This window comes from Lepisosteus oculatus, chromosome 18, assembly GCF_040954835.1.
Source record: "Lepisosteus oculatus isolate fLepOcu1 chromosome 18, fLepOcu1.hap2, whole genome shotgun sequence".
Lineage (NCBI taxonomy): Eukaryota > Metazoa > Chordata > Actinopteri > Semionotiformes > Lepisosteidae > Lepisosteus > Lepisosteus oculatus.
This window is the reverse complement of record NC_090713.1, coordinates 16,093,224-16,116,751: the sequence shown is the minus strand read 5'-3', so window position 1 is coordinate 16,116,751 and position 23,528 is coordinate 16,093,224. Positions and strand designations below refer to the sequence as shown.

At 36.9% G+C, this 23,528-nt stretch overlaps 1 protein-coding gene across 1 annotated transcript in view; it reads right to left on the bottom strand.

Moving 5' to 3' along the window:
• LOC102697920 (NACHT, LRR and PYD domains-containing protein 3-like) overlaps positions 1 to 23,528 on the bottom strand; it is a 158,442-nt gene that overhangs the window by 44,545 nt on the left and 90,369 nt on the right. The window contains exon 10 of the mRNA XM_069180090.1: positions 21,269 to 21,442. Within this exon, the coding sequence (XP_069036191.1) occupies positions 21,269 to 21,442 (174 nt within the window). The remainder of the gene's footprint in view (positions 1 to 21,268; positions 21,443 to 23,528) is intronic.

Genomic DNA, 23,528 nt, shown 5'->3' with positions numbered 1-23,528 from the left:
TGTTAACCCCACATTCACTACAGTGCATAGTGGAGCGAAACAGACCTGCTGTGATCAATTTGCCAACAGTTTGATAAGTTTGATTGCCTATTTGATAGTTGGAGTATTTGAGCGAAAACAGTGAAACAAAGAGACTGAAAACACTACGTTACCAAAAGGAATGGGAGTACTTTTTTCGCATTCAAATCTGCAATGCTAGCGTCTACATGAAAAGCAACATTTCAAAACTGCACACAAAACATATGATGTGGACTTTCCCGCTAAAAGTGAGTTACGGAAAAGAAAAGTGGAAAAATTAAAATCTGAAGAAAGATGTGAAGACGGGGGTTTGAATTTAATCCTTTCTGTAGGGGGTTTAGACTTCTAAGTCACAAGCTGGGGTTTATGGCAGGAAAGGGGGTTAACTGATAAGGATTGCAGATGCAACCTAGGAACCCCCCTGGGTGTAATCTTAAACTGACCATTTGTCCAGAACATCCTAAACTGGCCAAATACCATGACCCCCCTCTTTATCATCAGACCGAGTGACCTCAGAAACGGAGAAGAAGACACTATATAACCCAAAAGTTTGTAACAGTACGGGGAACAATACTTCGGTTTTGTTGTTTCTTGCGGGAAACAAGACTTCGGCTTTATTGTTCCTTGGATGCAATAAACTCATCTGTTTTACTTCATCTTGGGATCAAGAACCATATTCGTTCTGTTACAACAAATTTGGCGTAGTCGGCGGATGCTCCAGAAGGCGCAGAACTTCCCATCGGCAGGAGAGACGGTCAGCGCGCACATAAATAAGAGGTAAGGACTCCTCTTTTATTTAAAAGTCCCGACTCTCTTTGACCGATTGGGAAATCTCTGCTCCCTGCGAGAATCGCCCGAGATGACGGAGTAAACGTGAGTTTCTGAATTCCTCTGGCCCGGGGAAGACACCGGTGTATGTTAGGGGTTGTTTTCTGTAAGCCCAGAATTTGGTCTGGCAGGCGGTCCGCGGTATTGTGTACAGGCGTTCGAAGCTGGTGTATGCCTTAATTGCGCGTGGAGTTTTGAACGGGTTTTGGACCCTTACCGCGAAGTTCAGGACTGGTGTGGGCCTTAATTGCGCCCGGAGTTCTGAAGGTCAGAACTGGTTTCGGCCTTAATTGCCCCCAGGGTTCTAGAGCAAGTGGTGCATTAAATGCACGTAATTCAGGACTGGTGTGGGCCTTAATTGCGCCCGGAGTTCTGAGGCTCGGGATCGGTGTGGGCCTTAATTGCGCCCGGGGTTCTGGAGCTGAGTGGTGCATTAAATGCACGTATATTCCAGGATTGGTGTGGGCCTTAATTGCGCCCGGGGTCCTGAGATTAGCTACGCCTTGATCGTGCACGGATTGGCGTGGCGTGGTTTTTTGTTTTAAAGGAAACAGTAGTAGAAGAGATATATATGTATGTACAGATGCAGCCATTCAAAGTGGGCGGTACAGACACGTACCGGAGGTAATTGGCTAAGGCGTCTCGCATCGTGACGCGCGATGACGCAAAATACCGCGGTACGTGATTGGTTGACCGACAGGGGCACTCGGTCGTAGAAAGATTTACAGTAAATGTCTTTACTGTGCCTGTTTTAGCATTGAATATTTATATGGAATTTTACCACTGAAGGGAAATCTTAGTAGCTGAGCATAAAAAGAATAGGAGCATACTGTAACGCGTGTGAAGGCCATAAACAATATTAATTTTGGAACATAAACATACAGTATATTGCTGGTCTCGGTACTTTAAATAAAAAATACACACCAGTATTTCATTTCTCCCTAAACATTTTAAGCTTCGAAGTCTTTAACTAACGTGATACCGGAGTCAACAAGCATACTTTTAGAATTTGATTAAAAGGGAATATAATATGGAATCGCGTATCTAAAGAATTTAATAACGGTATGATTATATTCGTGTGCTGCGACAGGGCTGTGTAGGGCTGTTTCGCCTGCCTGTTCATGCATGCTGTCTTGTAGCCTACTGGTCTAGGTGCATGACTAACAACGCACAGGTTGCGTGTTCGAATCCAGCTGGTGCTGGACTTTTCTTTTAACAAACATTTCTTCGAAAAAATAGAATAGCGATATTATGGACAATCAATTGACTTTTATATTTCAAAATATCGCAACATGATCGATTCTAAGTCATTTTTGACAACAATGAATAGTCACCTTCTTCCCTTCTGTCAGCGGTTCCTGCTTCTATTGTGTGTGTGTGTGCAACAGAGTAAATTTTTATAGAGAAATGGAGGCTGGACAGTATGCGTTACAATATAAACATTTATATTGATTTAAATCGTGTTCTGATTTAAATCGCAAACGCGTGTTTAATTATGTGTTTTTTAATCATAATCAGGCTAATGCATTTCTACATTTTCTCTATGAACCAGCTTAGAGGTTCATACAGAAAGACAGCTTGTGTTTAAATTGAGTGTAAGGTAATTTCTACTTCTAAAGTCATGGTCAGCATTTATTATTGTACTGTGCTGTAAACTTTTTCTGTGCATAGTCACATTATTTTATAGCGTTTTTATTGTGTTATTAAATCCGGTGGCGCTGTGTGTTAGTTTCCTGACTCCCATTATTTAAACTGCGACACTGATCATTCATCTCTAAATAAACTTTATTTTATATAGCGTTTTAAACGAATAGGTAATTAGATTGCTCATAAACCTAATCGCTTTTTCTACATAAACACAGCGTGATTGCTCTCTGAAAATGCTTTTCCTTTATTTTTAAAGTAGGCTCAGATTTCAACTATAGATCGTATTATTATAAACTTTCTTGTAAAAATGTATTTTATGTAAACCATGTTTGCTATTAATTCATTTAGGGCTAAAATACGTTCATTGTCTTCCAATCGAGTCGAGTTGACATTGGAAGCCTGCCACACCCGGACTGTTAAACCAACGTCAAATCCCATTGAGCCAGTATTGGCTTTAGTATTCCCCCCCTCTCCCCTCAATTCAATTCAATTCAAGGTGTTTTATTTGCATGACAGATGGGTACAAGCAGTGTTGGGTATGTATATTGTAACGCTTACGGCAGACAGGCACTGTGTAAGAGCCGGCGCACCAGAGCAGCGCACCGAGGGAGCGTCTGCATTTATAACTTAGTTTTTAAAATTAGTCAAGCAATATGAAGCATCTCCTTTTACTTAGTGTCTGAGCATAAAAAGAATAGGAGCATACTGCAACGCGTGTGAAGTCCATAAACGATATTAATTTTGGAACTTAAACATACAGTATATGGCTGGTCTCGGTACTTTAAAGAAAACATACACACCAGTATTCCATATCTCCCTAAACATTTTAAGCATCAAAGTCTTTGACTAACGCGATACCGGAGTCAACAAGCATACTTTTAGAATTTGATTAAAAGGGAATATAATATGGAATCGCGTATCTCAAGAAATTAATAACGATAAAATTATATTCATGTTGCAAAAGAACTGCAACGGACATAAAAACTCCCTTGCTTTTAACGGAGCGCTCCATAATTTCTAACTACGAAAATGCCAGGTGAAAGGATTTGTAAACATATTTTGTTAAAGCAAGCTGTTTTTTCCGCAACACATAAAATACATTTTTCCAAGAAAGTTTAGCCTTTGTCACTAATGAAACCACTAAATAAAGAAATCTAGAAATCTAAATAAATATAGAAATCTTAAGATTTGTTTTATTTAATGTTGGTAGCAGGATGAACTGTCAGAGTGTATATTTTGTTGCAGAGTTGCTGCAAGATGTTAACAGTGAAAAAGGTATTTAGAAATGAGTTATTTCAAGATGAAAATTTTCAGAATAATTGCAAATCTAGCAGGATAGAGAAAGCACAGAAAACTGGCAGTTAGATTGATCAGATTAGTATGAAAAGTCATTTAGCAAAGGGAATGAGAAGAGTGACAAACTAGTATACTTTAGATCTTTTTTTCTGAACCAGGGAAAATCTGATCATGTTTCCCTATAACAATAATAAAAAACTTTATTTGATATATCACCATTAAAGGTGGCATCTCAAAGCAATACAGTAGATGTAAAAACAGATAAAAGGACCACAGATTACAAAGTAAATGCATATAAGAAAGACAAGCAGTTAGAGGTGCTACCAAAATTAGAAAATGAAGCAGATACAGACACTAAGTCTTCTGAAAAGAAAGGTTCTGAGGTTAGATTTAAACTGGCCCTGGTGTGTGTGTGTTTGTGTCTGTCTGTCCTGTGATGGACTGGCGCTATGTCCAGGGTGTATTCTGCCTTGTGTCCGTCGCTTACTGGGATAGGCTCCAAATCCTCTGTACTGGATAGAGAGATTAGAAATGGATGGAAGTAAAGGCACTGTGTGGATGGAACTATACACTATATTGAAGGAATGGGCAAACATAGCTGATGCGGATCCACAGAGCCAGCATATTAAGATGTTTATAATTAGAGGCAATTTGTTTAAATAACTAGGTATGGATACTGATGTGCAAGAGAGGTGGAAAGGCTGTTTCCTTAAGCCAGCACTATAAAATGTTTTATTCTCAGTGAGATGCTGCCATTTCATAGTGGGTTTCTAACACTGTGTATAGTTCCATCCACACAGTGCCTTTACTTCCATTTCTAATCTCTTTATCCAGTACAGAGGATTTGGAGCCTATCCCAGTAAGCAACGGACACAAGGCAGAATACACCCTGGACATAGCGCCAGTCCATCACAGGACAGACAGACACAAACACACACACCAGGGCCAGTTTTCCCATAAACCAATTAACTTACCAGTATGTTTTGGAGTGCGAGAGGGAGTCATATCACACATATGGAGAAAAACCATGTAACCCAAAGAGAACATGTAAACCCCACACACACAGGATGGCAGGAATTGAACCTAGGACCCCAGTGCTGCAAGATAGCAATGCTAACCACTTTGCCACCATTATAAATGGATGGATAGCTTAGTTATCTTTCTAGTTCACAGGTTTGCATGCATAATTTAATTTTGAAAGCCACTGAGACATCAGGTACTACTGTTGTATTTATGAAAAAGAAACAAAACAAAAAACATACTAACAACTGTGCCATCCTACTCCTTAGTTAATACATTTTATTATTCATAAACAGTTAACATTGTTAGCAAAATATTTTGAATTATATTTAACCCTATTTTTTCTTTAGTTTTGTATTTAACTTATTATATGATAGTCAGACTTAATATATATTTGAACAATGAAAATATATTTTTACAAGATTTTACATTAAGCACTTATTGTATATTAATACTTATAATTAATATGGTTAATAATAGTAAACTGTAACATGCTGTAACAAGATCGGTTAAACTGCGAAGAAAATGCTTTCAGAGAAAATGTTTCAGGTGTGAAGAACATAGATCTCCAATGCAATTTCAACCAAACCTGTTCCCACACACCCTGCCCCCACTACCATTACAATATACACAAAGCACTCAAATCTTTCGAGCTAATGATCAGGTGACCCGAGAGAGAGCGAGAGAAACACCAAGGGGTGCGGAACTATTTACATGGAAAACGGGCGATCTCCCCAGACTGTCCGCCCATTTCACTGTTACCTGGATACCTCTTTATTTAGAACTCACTAACACTGATTTTTAGTTTAGAAGGATTCAAGTAGGGTTTTAGATGAAAGGCAGCGACCTTAATCAAGCCCAAATCATAATTAAACCCATTCAGAGCCTACATTACATTTTAGCGTTTCATTCTGAGCAGAAGACCCTCACACCTGAAGAAGGGGGGGGTGTTTTTCGCTGGAAATCTCGCCTGCTTCTACTTTACAACTGGAGTGCTGGCTGTGACGAATTAAACCGGTTTTACAGGTTTCAATCACAGACCATGTGACATGGGAGTCAGGAAACTAACACACAGCGCCACCGGATTCGATAACGCTATAAAAACGCTATAAAATAATGTGACTTGGCACAGAACAAGTTTACAGCACAGTACAATAATAAATGCTGACCATGACTTTAGAAGCATAAATTGCCTTACACTCAATTTAAACACAAGCTGTCTTTAGCCCTCTAAGCTGGTTCATACAGAAATGTAGAGATCCAGGCTCAGAACACACAGCTTCATTAGCGAATACATATGCAGGACAACTAGAGAAGACGTTTTACAGAGGATGGATTTTTAGAAACATCCCATCAGTGACATCACTGAAGTCAACTCCTAGGTACTGTAACTGTCGTGTGGATAGTTTCACAAGAATCAGACAAAGGTTTAAGCATCGCTTGTTCTAGATAAAACTGCAAAAAAGAAAACTTCTTTGCGGCTCTGTTTGCCCAAATCATATATTCACAATGTGAAATTTAGAAAAATAATATTACGTAACCAAAATCCGCAATATGGAAACAGAACCTGTGTAATTGTTGATAGATGATGTACTCGTAACATTTTTTCAAGACGAACGACAACATTTAAAAAATGACTTGTATGTACTTGATATCTCTAATCAATCCACGGGTCCCAGCACAAAACGAAACTAAAACACATACCGTTTCGCGCTTCTAATTAGTTGCTCAAAAGTAATTTGACCGTATGAAATGCATAATATAAACCTAGAAACATATACGTGAGCAGTACTTAAGCACTGTAGTATCGGTGTTAAGACATACCTCTCAAATACTGTAAATCAAGTTAAAAATATCTCAAGACCGATTCTGGTCATAATGAAACCATGTTTCGTGTATGTTTTCTTTAAAGTACCGAGACCAGCCATATACTGTATGTTTATGTTCCAAAATTAATATCGTTTATGGCCTTCACACGCGATGCAGTATGCTCCTATTCTTTTTATGCTCAGCTACTAAGATTTCCCTTCAGTGGTAAAATTAGATATGAATATTCAATACTTAAACGGGCACAGTTAAGACATTAAATATACATATACATACTGTATACAGTACAGTTTGCATACGGTAATATGTTTATGTTCCTAAATCAATCTCTTTTATGAGCATGTGAAAGGCATGGTGAATCACTGTACTTTGCATGATTGGAAACAAATGCGTGATTGCGAAATGCTGTGGTGTTACTTTTACAAAGACGGTCAATGAAAAAAAGAATGTTGACCAGGGCAATACTTTGAGTTTACACTTACAGCTTGTCCAAGGTCATTCATTATTAATACTATTAGTAATATCTTCATTAAAGACTTTGATGGCGACAGCTCAAAACATGAGAGGTTGAGCTTTATTAGCTCCACCTTGCGGAAATTCTGGATACTATTATTTTGCTTGCTGTAACTCGCGGTATTTACCGGTAACTCGCGGTAGACTGCGTACAGCGTACCGCAAAATAATACGGTATCGCCCGCGCATTTTGAATGGCTGCATCTGTACGTGTCTGTACTGCTCACTTTGATTGGCTGCATCTGTATATCTGTGGAGATAAAAAATACATTCAATTTACAATAGGATTGGGATGAGAGTAAATGTTATTGCAGATTAAATTGCAATACCCAGAAACCTAGAAAACATTAAAATGTAACTAAAAGGTGGTAGAAAATCAGCTGAAGCAAGACTTCAATAGATGGAAATTGATGCCTCTCTGGCTATCAGGAAGGACTGAGAAAACAAGATTGAATGTACTTCCAAGATTTCTGTCTTGTTCCAGACCTTCCTTATGCCTCTCAATGACCACTGCTAAAACATCTATTTCATGTGGTTTAAAGTCAGGGACCAATGCTAATTCTCTCAATCTCTCAAAAAGACTATTCCTATCTACAGTATATTTTTTTCATAATACTCTTTTTCGTCTATGTGATTACTGTATTAAAATTGCTTAAATTATTTATTTTCACAATGCTTCAAGTTAAATTAAGTATAAAACAAGGTTTCAAGTGAGATGAATACCTCTTCACCATTTTGCTGGGGAGCTGTTACTCAGGTAGTTGAAGCTTTAAGATGAGCTGCACAGAAATAGGACTGTAGATTAATAATAATAATAATAATAATAATGATGATTTACACTTATATAACACTTTTCTGGACACTCCACTCAAAGCACTTTACAGTTAATGGGGACTCCTCTCCATCACCACCAATGTGCAGCCCCACCTGGATGATGCAACAGCAGCCATAGTGCACCAGAGCACTCACCCAACATCAGCTATCAGTGGGGAGGAGAGCAGTGCAATGAAGCCTATTCATAGATGGGGGTTATTAGGAGGCCATGATTGGTAAGGGCCAATGGGAAATTTGGCCAGGATGCCGGGGTTACACCCCCTACTCTTTTCGAGAGAAGCCCAGGGATTTTTAATGACCACAGAGAGTCAGGACCTCCGTTTTACGTCTCATCCGAAGGATAGTGCCTGTTTACAGTATAGTGTCCCCATCACTATACTGGGGCATTAGGACCCACATGGACAGCAGGGTGAACACCCCCTGCTGGCCCCACTAACACCTCTTCCAGCAGCAACCTTAGGTTTTCCCAGGAGGTCTCCTATCCAGGTACTGACCAGGCTCACACCTGTTTAGCTTCAGTGGATTGCCATTTATGAATTGCAGAGTGATATGGCTGCTGATGAGTTGGGAGAGATTTGGGAGAGTTTGAGTGGTGTAGGTTTTACCTGAGATTTTCTTCCCTGCCAAATAAAATTAGAGAAATTTGACTTTACCTGACATTACAGGGATAAGTTTATACTATCACTTAATTGACAAAAAAGGCAGTGTGGCATTTGAACACCATCAATATCACTTTTATTAATCAATTACCCAATTCAAGGTCACAGTTACCCAGAGCCTGTCCCAAGAAGCACTGGACACAAGGATTGAACCCTGTACAGGATGCCAGTCTATCAAAGGGCACACATTCACACCAGTGCCAGTTTTCCCAGAAGTCAATTAACCTACTAGCATGTTTGTGGACTATGGGAGAAAACTGGAACACCTGACAAACATGTGGAGAAAATACAAACTCCACACAGATGGCACCCAAGGTCTGGAATTAAACCCAGGGCCCCAGTGATATCTGCTGCAATGAGCTGATGGAAGCAGTAACCTGGAGACTGAATCCAGGCACAGGCTCTGCTGGAAGCAAGCAGGGGAGGCAAAAGTGAAACTAGAGACCCGATCAAAAAGGCAGGTGTTGAGCTGAGAGGAACTGATTAAAGCACCAGGGACAGTCGGAAGGAGAATCATTTAACATGCAGGGTTCAAAGCTCAGGGTGTGGTCAAACAGGCAAGGTCAAAGCACAGAGAGAGAAGAGAAAACACTGGGGAAATTTTAAAATGTAAATGAGACTAAAATAAGACATTAACATATTGATATATTTTGAATACCTAACTTGCTTCTACAGACAAATCTTTTCCAATGTATACAAAATATAAAAAATATAAGAAAAAACAAGAGGAATACAGGAGTTAAGAGTAAGATACTCCCATCCAAATGACCGACAGGGGCACACGTGGTGCATCGGTTGTTAGTGAAATTATTTAATCATTTAATCTGTTTACTATGCACCTTTAAATCTGCTGAGTATTGAATATTTATATGGAATTTTACAACTAAACAGAAATTTTAGTGGCTGAGCATAAAAAGAAGAGGAGCATAACGCATCTGATGATCATTAACAGTATTAATTTATGAACATAAACTGTTATGTAAACTGTATACAGATACAGCAATTCAAAATGCAGTACGCTGCGGTAAAACGGCGTGGTGCATCATAATGCGTCATACCGCAGTTATTATAATAGTATCCAGAATCACCTTGTAAAACCGCCAGGTGGAGCTAATAAAGTTTAACCTCTCAGGTACAGCATTTGAGCTGTCACCAGAAAATGCCCGGTTACAAATCCTGGTCACTGCTGAAAGATGGTCATTTTCCAATTAAAAATTTAAGTTGTATACTCTTTAGACTTTTAATTTTAAAATGTGTATTACAGCATGTTAATCATTAAACATTAAAAAGTCAGTATATTTTATGAAAGCAAGATTGCTCAGTTGGAAAATAGAATACAACCTTCCACCTTCATCATAAATATTTTAATTATGCATAAATATTTTATGCATCAAAGTCTTTACAGAAGACATTACTAATAGTATTAATAATGAATGACATTGGACAGGCTGAAAGCTCAAAGTATTACCCTGGTCCACATTCTTTGTAACCGTCTTTGTAAACGAAAAGACGATTTTTTCATTGACAAAAAGTAACACCAAAGCATTTAGTTGATCCGATCACGTATTCGTTTCCAATCATACAAAGTACGTTTTGAATATCTCAGATTCACCATGCCTTTCAGATTCTCATAAACTATATTAATTTAGGAACATAAACATAAACATAAACATATTATGTAAACTGTATATGGCTGGTATTGGTATTTTAAAGAAAAATACACACCAGTATTCCACTTTCTCCCTAAACATTTTAAGCATGAAACTCTTTAATGTAGTTATTTTGGAAATATTTTTACGTCCTCCTTCTGACCATATTAAGTTTATATACTTTGTGAAAAGTGATAGTGTTTCAACCTTTTTTGTGAATTTGTTCGTTATCGGTGAAAACAAAAGCATAATTTTAGAATTTGATTAAGGGGGAATATATTATGGAATCACGTATCTAAAGAATTTAATATAATATAATTATATTCATGTTCTGTCTGGCGGAATAAACTGAAGAGTTAGTTAATGCGACAGAAGATAATATCGATAATGTAGTGCTTTCAGGCTTACACTCTAACAGCTGGGGAATTGAACCCAGGCCTCCAGCATCACTCAATAGGGAAGCAGCCAGTTGAGCTACAGTGAGATTTGCCTTAAACCCTAACGGACCAGGTCCCTCCTATTCATATGAAAGGCAGTGACGTCACCGCGCTGGCAAGCCTTCATCAAAGTTTAACTCGTTAAGAGCACCATACCTTACAAACTCCAAGCGTTTCATTTTGAGCTCACACCTGAAGAAGGCTTCACAGCCAAAATGTTACGTTTTTTCCCTTCAGCATAGAATAAACCATTTACTTGTTCTTTTGCAGACTACGCAGACTAACGTAGCTACGCCACCTGAAGTAGTGTTGTACAGTGGTAATAGATGTGGGTGATGTTTTCCCCATTAAACAATGTGCTTATTGCACAAATCCTGCTAAACTAAAAATTAGACACAAGAAGAGTATAATTGGACAATGTTGTGAGGATCTGGTGGAATTTCTCTGTAAACTGAAGAGTTATAGAGGAGACACATACTGTATCACCTCTTTATACACTTGTAAAAGAGAACATTTCACTCAGTGGGCGATGCATTATCTCAGTCACCTGCTAATTCGTTTTATACCACGAGAAGACAGGAGAATGTGATTGTACTGTATCTGTACGGAATGTGTGTTGCGTTTACAAAATTAAAGTGTTTAAAATGTATAATGTATAACCGTGTTTCCCCAATTGTCAGAAAAATTATTAGCTCACTGATACGTTTTTGTAGAGGTTGTGGAAATTTTCAGAAGTTGTGGTCTTTAAAATGCATTTGGTTTGAAGGCTTTCTGTGTTTCCCTTGCAAAGATATGGACATAAGAATATTCGTGCGTGGTTAAAAAAATGGCATAAAAATAAGCATGGAAAATGATTTTTTTAAATAAAAAATAATAATAAAAAATGAAATATAATGTGTTCCTGTTTAACTTATACATTGCACGACTTTTAAACCTATAAAAACAGGTTTTGATAGTTAATAACCACTTTTTATGTGCAAAAAATGGCTGATTTTTCTTCCTCTTGATCAGCTTAGAATCTGTGCATGCTGTAAGGTTTTTACTTCTTAATTAAATGTTTAAAATACACAAATTCCATAAAGACAACACACGTTTCAAATAGAAAAAATCATATTCTGTTGTCTTCCTGGTATGTAGAACAGATCAGCAGGTCTTTTTCTCCCAATCAGAGGCTCTGAAAATAGCGTACCACCCACTTCTCTCCGTCAGAGAGAGGGAGGAAGCGCTGAGCTCTTTATTGCACAATGGCCGTTCTGCATCTGCATTCATAACTTAGTGCTTAAAATTAAACAACGTAAATGTAAATCATTTTCTAGGAAAAATGTCTTATGTCTTTTACGTGTTGCGGAAAAACTGACTTGCTTTAACAAAATATATTTACAAATCCTTCCACCTGCTCCATTTCTAAAACTTTTTGCTCATGTGCATTTTTGAATTTTTTACACCTCTAGCACTTTACCATCGTTCATTTTCATTTGCCTTAATTTAAAAAAAATATCGTTTGCCCAGCCTAAGAGGGGGGGTTTGCTCTCATTGACAGCTGACGCTATTCCATACACTTAAGTGAAAAATTAATAACGCCAATGTAAAAGTCATTTTTACAATTTGTTAATAATAAAAATGTTAAGTTCTCTAAAGCTTTCTCAGTCAAGTATGATAATTCACACAGGGAGCTGTGTAAGCATGCGCAGGCAGCGACAGATCAGCTTAACAGGGAAGAAAACACTTACAGAGAAAACAGTGTTTAGAACTGCAATTAGAATATACACAAGGCACTGAAAGCGTCACAGTACTGTAGATGATCAGGTGTTTCGCAGACATAAGCATAGTACATAATTCAGGTTTTTTTAACTTACACCTGGAGTGCACCAGATATTAGATCTTGTTTACATTAAAGTTATATCACTGGGCAGTGGTGGACTGTGCGCTATTTTGTCAGAAACCTTCTAATCTGCTTAACAACAGTAGATATCATGATTTTATTTCTGTACGGATTTCGTGTTAAATTTACAAAATTCAAGTAAAATAAAAATAAAAGGAACAAGTAACAGGTTTATTCCATGCTGAAAAGAGAAGAGAGAAAACACAATGTTTCAGCTGTGAAGCCTTCTTCAGGTGTGAGGTCTTCAGCTCAAAATGAAATGCTTGGAGTTTGTAATATAGGGCGCTCTGAACGAGTTAAACTTTGATGCAGCACAAGCTATACTCGTTCTCTTCGATGCAGTGCAGTTAAAAAAAATATATCTGATACAGTTCCTAAATTAATATCGTTTATGACCATCAAACACTTTATGCTCCTCTTCTTTTTATGCTCAGCTACTAAAATTTCCCTTTAGATTCCCTACCGGCCATGTAGTACACGGCATTGTGGAATAATAGTTTATTTTAAAGGGAACATAGAGAAACTAGGAACTAGAGAAATCTTTGTTTACGCTCTGTTTCACTTTTTTTCTCTCACCCACTGCGATTCATATAGAAGGGTTAAAAACAAAGTCAGACAGGCAGGGGGGAGGGTGAGTTGTGAAATTGTTACCTGTCCTGGATAAAGCGGTAAGAAAATAGGTGGATTTACACCTGTGAAAAGCGTTCCAATTTTAATGCGATACGGAAGACATAATTAATAATAAATTATCTTGTACGGCCTGTAAACTGAAAATGTATGAAGAAGACACGTTGCGTATCGCCTCTTTCTACACTTGGAAGAAGATATTATTAATAACCTTTTAAATCTCGAGGGAGATCTAAAGGGATCCACACAGTACAGGTTCCTGCTACTGTAGCTATCAGAGGGAGAGACGGTGACATCACCGTGCAGGCGAGCAGACATAGCCTCTAATGTCAGGCGTATGCGTTAAATATATTTAGATCTTTTAATTAATATCGTTATTGATTTCTTTAGCCTCACAACATTGTCCAGTAATACTCCTCTTGTGTTTAATTTTTAGTTAAGCAGGATTTGAGCTACAGACCATAAAAAAACAGGATTCAATTTTTTAATATATTTAATATTCAAATATTAAGCTTGACATGGACAGAAGGAGCACATAAAAACGTTTCTGAAATAACCACATGTAAGTCTTTGATCCTTAAAATGTTAAGGGAGAAAGTGGAATACTATTGTGTATTTTTACTTTAAAATACCAATACCAGCCACCTACCCTGAGTGCATTTAAATCTTACCTCAAAACCTTTCATTTCAGAAGTCGGATTGTCTGTATCTGCTTCATTTTCTAATTTTGGTAGCACTTCTAACTGCTTGTCTTTCTTATATGTATTTACTTTGTATTTTTTCTTTAAAATACCAGTACCAGCCATATACAGTTTGTAACGTAGCGATTTCTATGTCTTTATTTAGTGGTTACATTAGTGACAAAGGCTAAACTTTTAGCTTTGGTAACACGGAAGCCGTATGGCATACGTTTGTAATGACAAAATAATATCGATAATATTTATTGTCAGTAAAGATATCAGTAGCAGTTTGAAATTATTCGTTGTTATTAATAAATGACTTGGCTTCAAACATGTTGTGATATTTAGAAATATAAAAAACGTCAATATAGAGTCCATAATATTAGCTATTTTACTTTTTCAAAGAAATGTTTTTGTTAAAATAAGACTCATGGTGATACAGTAGGTGGGTTTGAACACTCAACCCCAGGCATATAAGTCAGTCACTTAAGCCATCATGCCACAAACGCAATCACATAAAAAAAAAGCACTGGAACAGCCGTACACATATCGATAGAAAGTCTTATACTACAGTTTGTGCTACAGTACATGAATATAATTATATCTTCATTAATTTCTGTAGATACGCAATTCCATATTATATTCCCTATTAATCCCTATTCTAAAAGTATGCTTTTGTTTACTCCAATAACGAGCCTATTTGCAGAAAAGGTTAAAACACTATCAGTTTTCACAAAGTATATAAACTTAATATGGTCAGAAGGAGCGCGTAAAAACGTTTCTGAAATAACCACATGTAAGACTCTGATGCTTAAAATGTTTAGGGAGAAAGTGTAATACCAGCCATATACAGTTTACATAATATGTTTATGTTCCTAAATTAATATTGTTCAGCTACAAAAATTTCCCTTTAGTTGTAAAATTCCATATAAATATTTAATACCAAGCAGATTAAAACATATACAGTACAGAGATTAAATGAGTATATGATTAAATCTTTTCAATACCGACCAATGCCCCACACGTGCCCCTGTCAGTCATTTTGGCTAGCCAATCACATACCGTAGTACACGGCGTGCGTGCGGTATGGGTTTGTACCATGCATTTTGAATGGCTTCATCTGTAAGTTTACTGTATATACTTAGGAAAAAGTAATAATGTTTTAACCTTTTCTGCGAATACTTAAGATTGATATTGCAATAAAAAACGCGTACTTTTTAGAATTTGATTACTAAGGAATATAATATGGAATCACATATCTAAAAAAAATAATAGCGATATAGTTGTATTCATACACTGTAACTCAAATCCTGCCAAACAAAAATTTGACACAAGAAGAGTATTTTTGGACAATGTGAGGCTCTGGCGAAATTGCTCTGTAAACTGAAGAGTTATAGAGAAGATTTACTCTCCCAGCCTCAGCAGCAAACAGCAGATAATTGTTTTCTTCCTTTATTAGCTGATCTGTCTGCTGCTATTAAAAAGACGGGCTTGATTTTTTAGCAGCAGATAGATTAGGCAAAAAAACAGGCTGTTTTGTGTTCTTCCTAAAATTGTTGAGCGCAATGGGGGACATTCGGAAAGTGATTTCACAGATGCTTTTGTTCTGTATTGCATTGTCAGATTGTGAATAAATAAAAGCATTTTTAAAATAAATATAAGGAAATCAGCAATCAAATGTCCTTTTTTTCGAAACACTTGTATTTTCATACTGTAGTTTGAGTCTTTGTGTAAGCTGTAAGTTCTTTTTACTTCTTAATTAAACTTTTGAAACACTTTCCGTGCATTCCGTACAGAAATAAAATCATGTTTTCTACAGGTGCTAAGCAGATTAGCAGGTTGCTGACAAAATAGCGCACCGTCCCCCACTGCACAGTATAACTTTAAACGGACAGGAAAAAGAGCATTTTCAGAGAGCAATTACGTAATGTTTATGCAGAATAAGTTATTAGATTTAAGAGCAATCTAATTTCTTATTCGTTTAAAAAGTGACATTTCAGCTGCATTCTCAGGTGAGCCTGAAAGTGCTACATTATTAATAACATCTTCCGTGTCGCATTAACATTGAAATGTTCTTTTTTACAAGTGTAAAAAGAGGCGATGGGCATTCAGGTAGATTGCCAGGGAAAAGGATTTGTAAATATATTTTGTTAAAGCAAGTCAGTTTTTTGCAAAACATAAAATACATTATTTTCAAGAAAGTTTAGCCTTTGTCACTAATGAAACCACTAAATTGGTTAAAATGGGAACAGGTGAGCCAGGCAGAGGGAAGGGGGAGGCATCTTCCCACCTCTATGACTAAAGAAAGCGTCAAAGAGAAATGTCTTGAGCGACATACAGAGCCGAAAATGTTTGGTGTGGTCTTCTCTGCTTTAAAGGTAAATTTTCACCTCAAACGTTTGCCCACCAGCTAACAAAGAGAAGCACAGTGTACAAAATGTACTTGCAAGAATTGCGTTTACAAACATAAAAAAACAAGCTTTATACAGTTATACTACACAGTGTATTAAAACACACTATGGTCACTACACTGCCCACTAAACCTCTTTCCCACACTTTCACGGGGGCAAGGTCACGTAGCTGATTCACAGCTGGATACTAATTTTTCTGGTAAAAATTCAGATATTTGTCAACACATTTACGAAAATTAACCATCTCAGTATTTCTGCATAATTAAAATATTTATGATGAAGGTGAAAGGTTGTGTACGTTTGTAAAACTGATCAATCTTGCTTTTATAAAATATACCAACTTTTTCACATTTAATGCTTAACATGCTTTAATACAGTTTACAATGATTAAAAGTCTAAACAGTATACAACTTAAATTCTTATCTCTATTAATATAACTATAAAGTGGTATAAAATTAATACAAATTTTTTGTATAGATGACACTTTTCTCAAATTTATTAAAAAAATAAAAAATATTCCATTCTAATTTTCCCACGTGTGATCCCATTAGGAAATACATTACGCTACTGCTGTGTTTAATGATGGTATGAAAAATACATTTAAATGGTGAGAAAGCTATGCTTAAAGTTAACTAAGGAACTTAAAAGACAAAGATAACGATTTACAATGCGTTGTCAGATTGTGAATCAATAAAGGCATTGAATTAAACACGCGTTTGCAATTTTAATCAAAATGGGGGTAATGGGGGTAAATAAAGCACATGCCTAGCCCATTAGGCCACAGAAGTAATCACATGGGAAGGAGTGAAACTGATACAGACAATTCCGAAGAAAGTGTACTACTGTGATAATTTGAGCTATAGTATATGAATATAATTATATCATTATTAATTTCTTTAGATAAGCAATTCCATATCATTTTCCCTATTAATCAAATTCTAAAAAGTATGCATGTTTTTACTGTGATAACGAGCATATTCACAGAAAATGTTCAAACACTATAATTTTCTACAATGTATATAAACTTAATATAGTCTGAACAGGCACATAAAAACGTTTCCAAAATAATCACATGTAAGACTTTGATACTTAAAATGTTTATGAATACTGGTGTGTATTTTTTACTAAAACTACCAATACCAGCCATATACAGTTTACATAATATGCTTAGGTTCCTAAATTAATATTGTTTATGTGCATGTGAAAGGCATGGTGAATCAGAGATTTTCAAAACTTAATTTGTATGATTGGAAATGAATACGTGATCAGAGGTGCTTTGGTGTTACTTTTTGTCAATTAAAAAATAAAGTATTTTCGTTTACAAAGATGGTTACAAAGAAAGTGGACCACAGTAATACATTGAGTTTAAAGTTTATCCAAGGTCATTCATTATTAATACTATTAGTAATATCTTCCGTAAAGACTTAGATGCATAAAATATTTCTGCAGAATTAAAATATTTATGATACAGGTGGAAGGTTGTGTACTTTTGTCCAACTGAGTAATCTTGCTTTTATAAAATATACAAACTTTTTAATGTTTAATGATTAACATGCTGTAATACACAGTTTAAAATTATTAAAAATCTAATGAGTATACAACTTAAATTCTTAATTGGAAAAAGACTGTCCTTCAGCAGTGATTGGGATTCGAAACCATGTGTTTTCTAGTGACAGCTCAAATGCTGTACATACTGTAAGACGTTAAGCTTTATTAGCTCCACCTGGCAGTTTTACAAGGTGATTCCTTGTTTTACCGCAGTGTACTCCGTGCATTTTAAATGGCTGCATCCCTATATACAGTATGTGGAAAAAAGATGGGCAAAGTGGGAAAGATTGCATGTCGAGATGTCTAATATGTCATGTTAGTATGTAATGAGATGTTAACAAAGAAACCACACACATCAACTTGTATAAAATCACGTAGCAGTTTTTTTATCTTTCTATATGCCCTCCTTCTTTCTCGTTTTGTACTTCCTTTAATTAATAGTTAATTAGTTTTTTTCATGCATGTGAAAAAGCAAATGTTGTGTCTCAGCATTAGCACATAAAAAAAAAAATCACCAGTGTTCACTTACCACAGTTCTGTTAATTTACAGTTGGGATCCCTCAGAGCTGCAGAGAACAGTTTCACTCCTGAATTCCCCAGGTTATTGTCACTCAGATAGAGTTTTCTCAGACTGGAGTGTTAAACTGAACAACAGAGGCCAGATCTTCACAACATCTCTCTGTAAGTCCACACTCACTCATCTTGCAGACAAAAAGACAGGCTCACAGCTGAACATCTGCACAGCTCATCCAAATCATTGTTTCCATCATTTAGATCCTACATTAGTAGTAACCTCCGAGAAGCAGTGCAGACAGAATCTGACATTATCCTGACATGAAGCACAACTTAAAAAACTGGAAATTAATTTCTCCCTTGCTCTTGAAAAGGATTGGGACAACAAGAATGAATGTACTTCCAGTATTTCTGTCTTCCTCCTTGTATCTGTCTTATGCCCCTCAATGACCATTTCTAAAACATCTGTCTATTTTATGTGGTTTAAAGTCAGGGTGCCATGCAATTTTTCTCAATCCTCAAAACAACTATTCCTTTCTTGAGTTTTTTTTTTCAATACACACTATTTTCTAAGTGATTAATGTATTTAAATTGCAGAATTTAATTATTTTCATAATGCTTTGAGTTATACTAGGTGTAAAACATAATGTTTTAAGTGAGACGAATACCTCTTCACTATTTTGCAGGGGAGCGGTCACTCAGGTTGTTGAAGCTTTAAGCTGCACAGAAGTTAGACTGTAGATCTGGGAGTGTTTGAGTGCTGTAGGTTTTACCTGATGTTTTCTTCCCTCCCAAATAAATCTAGACTGAAGTTTGCCCTGAAATTTGACTTTATCTGTCATTACAGGGATATGTTTATACTGTCAGCTAATCGACAAAGTGGTAGTGCAGCATTTGAACACCATCAACATCACTTTTAATAAACAATTATCCAATTCAGGGTCACAGTTACCCAGAGCCTGTCCCAGGAAGCACTGGACACAAGGCAGGGTTGAACCCTGGACAGGATGCCAGTCTATCAGAGAGCACACACTCATACCAGTGCCAGCTTTCCCAGAAGTCTATTAACCTGCCAGCATGTTTGTCTAGTGTGGGAGAAAACTGAAACACCACACAAACATGGGGAGAACATACAAACTCCATACAGATAGCACCCCAGGTCTGGAATTGAACCCAGGGCCCCAGTGTGATATCTCCTGCACTGAGCTGATGGAAGCAGTAACCTGGAGACTGAATCCAGGTGCAGGCTCTGCTGGAAGCAAGCAGGGCAGGCAGGAGAAAGTGAAACTAGAGACACGATCGAAATGGAAGTGTTGAGCTGAGAGGAACTGATTAAAGCACCAGGCAGAGTCGTTTAACATGCAGGGTTCAGAGCACAGGGATCAGTGCAAGACGTGGTCAGACAGGCAAGGTTAAAGCACAGAGAGAGAGGAAAAAACACTGGGAAAATTCAAAGCTGAGAAGAATTAAATGAGACTAAAATAAGAGATTAACATATTGATAAAGTTTGCATACCTAACTCACTTCCACAGCTACATACTTTCAGATGTATATAGAATATTAGAAAATACAGAAGGAATACAAGAGTTAAGAGCAAGATACAAATGAGAAATTTGGGTTGGCCAAGTCTTCAAAATCTTGAAGAAATATACAACAATCCTTATTAGGAGTCTTTTTTCTTCTGGGACAAACACCAGATGAGCTGCCTTCAGAGGCAGAAAGATACTTGTTTAGAACTGTCAAGACGGCAGCCATGAAATAAATCACTAGAAACTGGTTAAAGCTGGACTGACCTTGTGTTCAAATGAATGAAATCTCATAGACAATGTTACCCACATAATTCTAAATCAACAACAGCATAAACATATGTGTAAAAAGATGGGCAAAGTGGAAAAGTCTGCATGTCGAGTCTCTCAGTAATGAGATATTAACAAAGAAGGCAGAGACAAGAACTTGTATAAAGTTGCGTAGCAGTTTTTTGTCTTTCTAGAATTTAAAAGAACAGTAGTCTGTCGTTAAGGGAAGGGAGAATGTGTGATCCTGGCTGCAGAATAATTTTATTCTGTATCGCTGTATCACCTGCAAGTACACAGCCACCACCACACTCATTCAAGGCCCCTCAGGACAATTCCGGATCATCCAGACAGCATCTTGTACCTCCAGCAACCTTATTTACTGTATCTCTTGCAGTAAATGCCCAGCCATCTACATTGGAGAAACAGGAAGGAGACTCGGAGACCGCTTCAGAGAACACGTCAGGGCTGTGAAGATTAAAGATCTCTCCAAGCCCATTGTTTCTCATTTCACCTCTGACGGCCACGACCACTCTAATCTCTCCGTCTGTGTTCTCAAAGACGGTTTTCCGAACTCATACATCAGAAAGACCAACGAAACTAAAATTATTCTGCAGCTAGGATCACACATTCTCCCTTCCCTTAACGACAGACTACAGTTCTTTTAAATTTTCTCCATTCATTGGAAGTTTCATTTCACACCTCTCTGCACCCATTTTGACTTCACACCTCTTGATTGGCCTCTCTTTCTGTCCCCTGCTCCCGCCTCTCACTCCTCCTCCCTCCCAACCTTTGTTCTCCCGCTACTTTACCTTTGCCTACTGCCCTGTCTCTCTCACACCTGAAGAAGGCTCCACGGCCGAAACGTTGTGTTCTCTTTCTTCTTTTTTTCAGCATGGAATAAACCTATTACTTGTTCCTTTGCAGCCTACGCATGCTGATGCAGCTACCCACCTGAACTCTTTCTTTCTTGTTTTGTACTTCCTAGATGTTACTTTTTGATGCATGTGAAAAAGTGAATGTTGTGTGTTTCAGAATATCTACATAAAACAATAAAAAACAAAGAAATCACTAGTGTTCACTTACTCCAGTGTTGTTAATTTACAGTTGGGATTCCTCAGAGCTGCAGACAGCAGTTTCACTCCTGAATCGCCCAGGTTATTGTAACTCAGATCCAGCTTTCTCAGACTGGAGTGTTGAGACTGAAGAGCAGAGGCCAGATCTTCACAACATCTCTCTGTTAGTCTACACCATGACATCCTGCAGACAAAAAGACAGGAGCACAGCTGAACATCTGCACAGCTCATCCACATCTTTCTTTCCAAGTCTTCACTACAACACCCAGCTCAGCAGTAATATACAACATCATGTCATTATCATCGCAGAGTGTCCATGGGTGAGGATGATTAAGATAACTGCTGCTTCAAAATTTGGGTTCCAGGAGGAAGAAGAAAAATGAGAAGAAATTGTCAGGAAGGGAGACAATGACTTTTAACCATAATACAAATTGCTTCACATTTATTATTATATTTGATTATTATGTCATCTTGTTATAGTTATTTTAGTTAGTTACAGTGTAGTTGTTTTCCTTCAAATGGTTTATTAATACCAAATGTAAATGACCAATACTGGAGTAAGTGAACTGGAGATTTTGATGTTTGTAGATCTTTTGAAAAAACAACTTTCCCATTTAAAGAAAATAAACCATTTGATCCGATCACATATTCGTTTCCAATCATACAAAGTAAGTTTTGAATATCTCAGACTCACCATGCCTTTCAGATGCTCATAAACGATATTAATTTAGGAACATAAACATACAATATTATGTAAACTGTATATGGCTGGTATTGGTATTTTAAAGAAAAATACACACCAGTATTCCACTTTCTCCCTAAACATTTTAAGCATAAAAGTCTTTAATGTAGTTATTTTGGAAATATTTTACGTCCTCCTTCTGACCATATTAAGTTTATATACTTTGTGAAAAGTGATAATGTTTTAACCTTTTTTGTGAATTCGTTCGTTATCGGCGAAAACAAAAACATAATTTTAGAATTTGATTAAGGGGTAATATATTATGGAATCACGTATCTAAAGAATTTAATATAATATAATTATATTCATGTACTGTCTGGCGGAATAAACTGAAGAGTTAGTTAATGCGACACAGGAGATAATATTGATAATATAGTGCTTTCAGGCTCACACTCTAACAGCTGGGGAATTGAACCCAGGCCTCCAGCATCACTCAATAGGGAAGCAGCCAGTTGAGCTACAGTGAGATTCACCTTCAACCATGACGGACCAGGTCCCTCCTATTCATATGAAAGGCAGTGACGTCACCGCACTGGCAAGCCCTCATCAAAGTTTAACTCATTTAGAGCACCATACATTACAAACTCCAAGCTTTTCATTTTGAGCTCACACCTGAAGAAGGCTTCACAGCCAAAATGTTACGTTTTCTCCCTTCAGCATAGAATAAACCTATTACTTGTTCTTTTGCAGACTACGCAGGCTAACGTGGCTACGCCACCTGAAGTAGTGTTGTACAGTGATAATAGATGTGGGTAATGTTTTCCCCATTAAACAATGTGCTTATTGCACAAATCCTGCTAAACTAAAAATTAGACACAAGAAGAGTATAATTGGACAATGTTGTGAAGATCTGGAGGAATTTCTCTGTAAACTGAAGAGTTATAAAGGAGACACATACTGTATAACCTCTTTATACACTTGTAAAAAAGAACATTTAACTCAGTGGGCGATGCATTATCTCAATCACCTGCTAATTCTTTTTATACCACGAGAAGACAGGAGAATGTGATTGTACTGTATCTGTATGGAATGTGTGTTGCGTTTACAAAATTAAAGTGTTTAAAATGTATAATTAAAAAGTTAAAAAAAACTTAAAGCTCATGCAAAGATTCTAAGATGATCATGAGGAAGTGTATTGCATGTCTAATGGTCTTACCCCATTACACCCGGTTTGATTAAAATTGCATGTTTAATTACTTTTATTGATTCACAATCTGATAAAGATGGTGCGTAATTGCACATCAATCAAAACCGTGTTTCCCCGATTGTCAGAAAAAATAATTAGCTCACTGATACGTTTTTGTAGAGGTTGTGGAAATTTTCAGAAGTTGTGGTCTTTAAAATGCATTTGGTTTGAAGGCTTTCTGTGTTTCCCTTGCAAAGATATGGACATAAGAATATTCGTGCGTGGTTAAAAAAATGGCATAAAAATAAGCTTGGAAAATGATTTTTTTAAATAAAAAAAAAAAATAAAAAATGAAATATAATGTGTTCCTGTTTAACTTATACATTGCACGACTTTTAAACC